The sequence below is a fragment of the Vipera berus genome, assembly GCF_964194415.1.
Source record: "Vipera berus genome assembly, chromosome: 4".
NCBI classification, from domain to species: domain Eukaryota; kingdom Metazoa; phylum Chordata; class Lepidosauria; order Squamata; family Viperidae; genus Vipera; species Vipera berus.
In genome coordinates, this window is record NC_138206.1 from 335,504 (window position 1) to 342,250 (window position 6,747).

The window sequence follows — 6,747 nt, forward strand, 5'->3', positions numbered from 1 at the left end:
TGTTTTTTCCAATGTATTCCAGAGGCTGCAGGCCCTGCTGCTGGAGCGGAGACCACCCGGTTGACGTGGTGCGGAGTGGGGGCCCGGCCAGCCTGCCAAGCCCAAACAACCCGGCCTGGGATGGGGAGGAAGGGCGGCAAGGGCGCCTGGGGGGCGGAGGCTGTTGGGCCCGTTGGAGAGGGAAAGGTGGCGAGGTCCGGTCTCCGTTTGGGAGAAAAGGCCCAGGGACTCCAGGGCGAGGAGAAACTGGAATAAAGCAGAAAGTGAAGGGAAGACGATGTGAGAGGGAGAAAATGAAGTAGAATCGAGAAGAAATGTTTCTCATATTATTTGCTTCTGTACATTTGAGGCTTTTGTAAATAACACTTCACTGTACATGTCATTAGATCACGTTGCTTTATTGGCAAAAGTATCATAGTGTCCAAATAAAGACCCTCATTTCGATGGAGTGTGTGTGTGTGTGTGTGTGCAGATCAGCCCTCCTCGGGTCCTGGTTGTCCCAAAGGTGCTTTTTCAAAAGGCAACTCTTGTTTTTTCCCCTGAAAAAGTTTTGCTTCTCATCCAAGAAGCTTCTTTAATTCATGAAGAAGCTTCTTCAGAAATGAAGAAGCTTTTTGGATGAGAAGTGAAACATCTTCAAGGAAACCGCCCCCCCCCCCAAAAAAAAGTCCAGCTGGCTTTTGAAAAAAGCACCTTTGAGAGAGACCCCCTGCTTTTCCCCTCCGGTGCCTTCTGGGCTGCTGCTTGGCAGAGACGGGGGCGACTTGGCCCAGGATCCTGGGCTTCCCTGCAGAGCAGGAAGAGTCTCCTCGTCACCTTGCTGCAGAGTCTGGGCTGGCCAGAGGAGCAAGCTAACAGCACAAGCCAGGAGTCCCCTCAGGAAGCCCAGGTCGGAGGTGGCCCTGCGGATCTTCCGCTGGCCACGGAGTTCGATCCAGCCACCTTGCTTTGGCCAAGGGCCCTGATCCTGCCGGGGTCGTGATTGATGCGTGGTGAGGCTGAAGAAAGACACCCCCCCATGCTGTCTTACGGGCTTGTCGGAAGGATATTTCGGGGTTCCAACTCAAGCTCAGCTTGTGCAAGAACCAAACAAAACGAGGTGCAGACCCCCTGTGAGGGAAGGAGAATTATTTGTTCCCCAGAGCAAAGAGGTCCCTGGGGGGGGGCAGCTGCGGAGAAGGGCTGTTTTACGGGGTTGCTTGTCCTTGGTGCGGGTCACGAGGGGTGTAGATGTGTGCGCATCCTGGTTGTTGGACGACACTTTAGGTGTGTGGGGTGTGGGTGTACGTGTTGACCCAGAGAAGTGGTTGAGTAAGTCAAGTGCTGTGGATTGTATCTCTTTGTTTGAACTGGGCCATAATTATGTTCACGTTGTGTTAACTGAGCTTTGTCTCCTTGTGTGTGTTCACAACTTGAAATAAGCGTTTCATTCTCAGGTTTACAGTATGTTTAGAGGATTTCAGAGGCTGTTAATAACTTTTGTGGGGGGGGGACATGGTTTCCTGTGCAATATTTCTAACATTTATATACATTTATAAATTCTTCCCACAGGGGAGGGCAACGTCTTGGGCCTGTCCGGGATCAGGATCAGCCCTTCCCCCTTTGGAGCCAAAGAGAGTCCTTTGGTGCCCCCTGAGGCTGGGCCAGGGGCCTCCTGGGAGCGGAGGCTGGGAATCCCCCCCCCCGGGGGGGGGAGGGGAGGGCAGGGAGGGGAAGAAAGAAACCCTCACCCCTCCGGACAGTTTTTGGTGGAAAAAGATAAAGCCTCTGGTCAAGGATTGGGACTAGGTTGTTGGCTTCTCTGATTGGCCACTGGTTTTTCTCATACCTCCTGCAGATGTCTCTCTCTCTCTCTCTCTCTCTCTCTCTCTCTCTCTCTCTCTCTCTCTCTCTGTGTGTGTGTGTGTGTGTGTGTGAGAGAGAGAGAGAGAGAGAGAGAGAGCTTCATCTCCTGATCCATGTCAATGGCAAGCTCTCCATCCGTAGTGAAACAGCGCCATCTGCTGCTCTCTCAGCAGACCTTTATTCCCCTCCCCCCCTTTTTTAATCCAGTTGCAGCTGTTGGGACACCAGGATGTGGGCCATTTTTTCCACACTGAAGGTTGAGATTCTCATATTTAAAATGGGGAAAAAAGTTTGTGTTTCTTATTTAAAATAATGCTCAATTTTTGTTTGAGTCGGTGAAATGGCCGGTGAATAAATTTAATATAAGTAGTCCTCTACTTGCAGCAGCTCATTTAGTGCCCATTCAAAGTTACAACGGCACTGAAAAAGTGACTTACAACCATTTTTCACACTGATGACCGTTGCAGCCTCCCCAGGGTCTCGTGATCAAAATTCAGACGCTTGGCGACTGACCCACATTTATGACGGTCACAGCATCCTGGGATCACGTGATCCCCTTTGGCGAACCTCTGACAAGCAGAGTCAACGGGGAAGCCAAATTCACCTAACAACTGTGTTACTAACTTAACTGTGATGATTCACTTAACGACTGTGGCAAGAAAGGTTGTAAAATGGGGCAAAACTCTCTTAAAAATGTCTCATTTAACATCAGAAATTTTGGGCTCAGTTGTGGTCATAAGTCAAGGACCACCTGTAAGAGCACCAGCAATAGGACTTGGACCTATATACCACCCCACAGCGCCTTACAGCACACTCTGGGAGGTTTACGATGTTGAAGTATTATTTGCATATTGCCCCTAACAATTTAGGTCCTCGTTTTACTGACCTTGGAAGGATGGAAGGCTGAGTCAACCTTGAGCCTGTCAGGATCGAACTGCTGGCAGTGGGAATGCAGAGTCAGCCTGCAATGCTGCACTCTGACCAGTGTGCCATTTATTAAATAAATAAATATACATTTGTGCATCATCTATGGGTAAAGAAATTACTGTAAAAAGGGGGAGAGAACAACTTGTGTCTTGTTGTCCTGGTTCCAACAGATGAAACTCTTCAAAGAACTTTGAGGCATTGTTTACCTTAAAGGATCTTTTATTTGAGTAGCATAATATCGGCACTACATAATTGAAACCAAAAACTGAATTCCCCTCCCCTGAGCACATAGTATCAAAGCACAGTTCCCTCCTCCAATTAATAATCATAAATCACATTCCACAATTAGCTTGAAGCACCGGCTTCCTCTCCAGTTCTCCAGCCCGTCAATTCTTTATCAGCTCTGGGCTCAGTAACCTTGAATCTCACGCTAAGTTTAGTGTTGTTATATCTGGCTGGACTCTCATTCACATCCAGCCCCGTCTCCCAGCATCATCTAACTCTAAAAGTGAAAGGGAAAAGATGGCTACATTTTCATCTGTTGCCAATGCAAAAACATCCGATGTTAGCAGCATTGACACTTGTGACATTAAACATGCTTTGGGTTAAGTGCGGTATAAAACACACCCAAGGACACTGTGTGTGTGTGTGTGTGTGCTACACAGACTTTGAGAGGCATCTCTCTGTGTCCTTTCTTCTGCAGAACAAGGCTTGTTTTGCAATCTCCACCTGGTGTGTTCGGTTTGGGTAAAGGGCACGGACGCCGTGTTGAGCTGGGGTGACAGTCCGTAAGTCCTTCATCCTGAAGAAGATTGATTTGGATCAATTATGTTGTCTCTCTTGTCCTCGCTCTCTCTCCCCTCCCCCGCTTTTCTTTGTGTATCTACAGCAATACAGATGGAAGATAATATTTGCAGCTCCAGGTTGAACTGTGGAGTCCTTGAAGCTCTCAGAGCTGGGTGGTTTTCTTGCAGACATTTTTTGACCCAAGTAGGGAACATCATCAGTGCTGGAAGGTTTTGCTCTCTTTTACATACTAGTGGTGGGAGTGTTCTTGGTGGTTCCTTGATCAGACTGTTGTTTGTTGTTAGCTTGTTTGTCTGAACTGGTAGTTTTGGCTAAATGCTAGAGAATACTTAGAAACCTGGCACTCAAACAAATCAGCCATCAACAGGCACATTGAGATAAACATCTAGAAACCATTAAAAACAACAATCAGAACACCAAAATGGAAACATAAGGATCAAAATGCCTCATCAGCAGTCAACACCCAGATGAATTGAGGGTAACACCAAGATTAACATTACACCAACAATCAAGAAGTAAACAATACTCGAATCAAGGAATTACAAGTTCAGACAAATAATCAAACATTAAACGTCAAGGAACCCTCAAGAACACCCAAGCAAGTCACTCGTATATAAAAGAGGGCAACCCCCCCTCCCTTCTGGCCCTGATGACGTTCCCTAGTTGGGTCATGAAGCATCTGCAAGAAAACAGTCAAGCTCAGAGAGCACCAAGGATCTACATCAGTATTCCACTGTTGATAAACTAAACGTTTGCTGAGACAGATACCACGGGGTTGAGCAAGACAGCAACAATCCGTCATGGCCACAAAACCAACACAAGCAGACCTTGGCCAGATTCCTGGCTAGGGTCCCTATTTGCAAGAGACGCAACAGATGTAGTTGCTTGGTAACTGGAGGGCATTGCCTGTGATGCAGTTCTTCTGCAATCATTGAATGGAGCCCTTAGTAACACAGACATCAGAAATGGTGTGTGTGGGGGGCTCCTGGCAGCTGGAAAGAGCCCTTTGGGCCTGGTTGCAAAGTCCGTGCCTGGGACTTGCAAGAAGGGCTGCTCTTGCTTTAGGTGGGCTGCATTCTCACTTTAGCGGGACCCCCCTCGTTCCCATCTCCAAAACCGTAGGCTTCCTCTTATGGCAGGAACTGTGGAGCCCAGCCCAAGAATGACGTAAAACAGTCCAGCCAAAGTTCAATTCTTTATTTGCTTATGCCCAACTGACAGAATCTTGCCAGACTAAATCCTTGCTAATCTCAAGCCACTCGATATATCCTAGAAGATTCTAGGTAGTGGCTATTCTGACACTCTTCCTCTGTCTCCAGTCCAGCTCTGGGCTGGGCTGCCTCTCATGGCCTCCCCGGTCCCCCTCCTTGGAATCTGCTCCCTCCTTCCTTGGAAACTGCTGCTTCACTGCAGTCCGTCACACCAGCTCCCCCTTCTCAGGCACGGTTCAGCTCAAATTTGCTTCTGCTACAGATTTTCATGCAAAAATTTACCGTTTTGAATTGGCTTGAGTTCTTCTACCCAACAAGCTACTATTTTGCCCTTGTGAACTCTTTGGGCACCAGAGTTTTCTTCAGCAGCCAGAGTCAAAGTCTTATATTCCTGTGTTCAATCCACTTAGTTAATCTCTCTTTTCATTCTATAGCAAAGGCATAGCCGAGTGGTGGGTGGTGGGTGTCATTTCCTCCGGGGGAGGCCCTGCAAAGCTTCTGCCTCACCCCCCTTCAGCTAGCTGAAGGCAACTCTTTTACAGGATGCAGAGGTCATTTCATGGAGAGTCTCCCAACGTGACGCCGCTGGGAACGGAGCATTAAGAGCACCCGTGTCCGGATTTCCTTGGTCCTCATGCCGTAGATGACTGGGTTGAGCATTGGGGGCAGAATGACGTAGAGGTTGGCAATGAGGATGTGGGCAAAATGGGGAATGTTGTGTCCGAAGCGGTGGGTGAGGAAGGAGAATAAAGCTGGTGTGTAGAAGACAAAAATTACAGCAATGTGGGAGCTGCAGGTGCTCAAGGATTTGAGCCGGGCCTCCTTGGAGGAGAGCCGGAAAACGGCTTGCAGGATCTTCGTGTAGGAAGTGGCGATCAGGATCAACTCCAGCACAAGGAAGGAAGCAACCCAGAGGCCGTAGAAAACATTGACACGGATGTCTGTGCAGGCCAGCTTGGCGATGCCCATGTGCTCGCAGTAGGTATGGGGCATGTCGATGTGGGCACTGCAGAAAGGCAGGCGCTTCGACATCACGGTCATCGGAAATATCAGACAGGCCGGCTTTAGAGTTATGCCCAGGCATATCCAGATCACTGTGGCTTGTGTGAGGATGGTGGAGTATCTGAGAGGGTCACAGATGGCCACGTACCTGTCGAAAGCCATGGCCAGGAGCACCATGGATTCCATCCCCGTGAAGGTGTGGATGAAGAACATCTGGGCCAGGCAGGCATCAAACGTGATCCCCCCCAGGCCAAACCAGAAGATGGCCAGCATCTTGGGCAGGGTGGAGATGGAGAGGCCCAGGTCAACGAAGGAGAGCAGGCAGAGGAAGTAGAACATGGGCTGGTGGAGGCTGGCCTCGGTCTTCACCACGAAGAGGATGGTGAAGTTCCCCAGAAGAGCAATGAGGAACCCAGCGCAGAAAGGGATGGAGAGCCGTCCATGCACCTCCTCCAGCCCTGGGACCCCCAGCAGGACAAACATGGGAGAGTAGAAATGGGTGCTGTTGGGGGGCCACATCCTTGCTCAGTTGGGTTCCCTCCTACAGCTCATGTAACCTCTGCCTACCACAACTGCACAGTCACTGATCAGTCGGGAAAGAGCCCTGCCAGCTGTGCGATCCTCTTCCCAGGAAAACCTTGGGTGGTCAAGGAATCCAGACCGTCAGGGAGAACTGCTGCAGAGATGCACGCAGAATCACTGGGCGGGGGTCTGCAGGAAGAGAAGCAAGAGAAGGCTAGGAGGCCGAGCACCTTCCTTTGAGGATGGGTGGCATTTATGCCATCTCCTGATAGAGCCCAGATGTCCTATCCTGGGTGGAGTCTCAAGGGTGCAGAGGCTAATTACGGCATGTCTGTTCTTGGCCCCAAACGGGCCCTGATCATCTGGAGAGGTTTCTATCTGGAGACATCAGCCTTCCTTCTAGGCAAGCAATGCGAGGGCGTCTTACAACATG

The 6,747-nt window shown here is 49.6% G+C and overlaps 1 protein-coding gene across 1 annotated transcript; it reads right to left on the reverse strand.

Moving 5' to 3' along the window:
- Positions 1–5,342: 5,342 nt before the first annotated feature.
- Positions 5,343–6,311, reverse strand: LOC308668017 (olfactory receptor 52E4-like; the record flags this gene model as incomplete). Its single annotated transcript, XM_081327677.1, has 1 exon — positions 5,343–6,311. The coding sequence occupies one exon, from the start codon at positions 6,309–6,311 to the stop codon at positions 5,343–5,345; it is 969 nt and encodes a 322-aa protein (XP_081183803.1).
- Between the last annotated feature and the right edge of the window lie 436 nt (positions 6,312–6,747).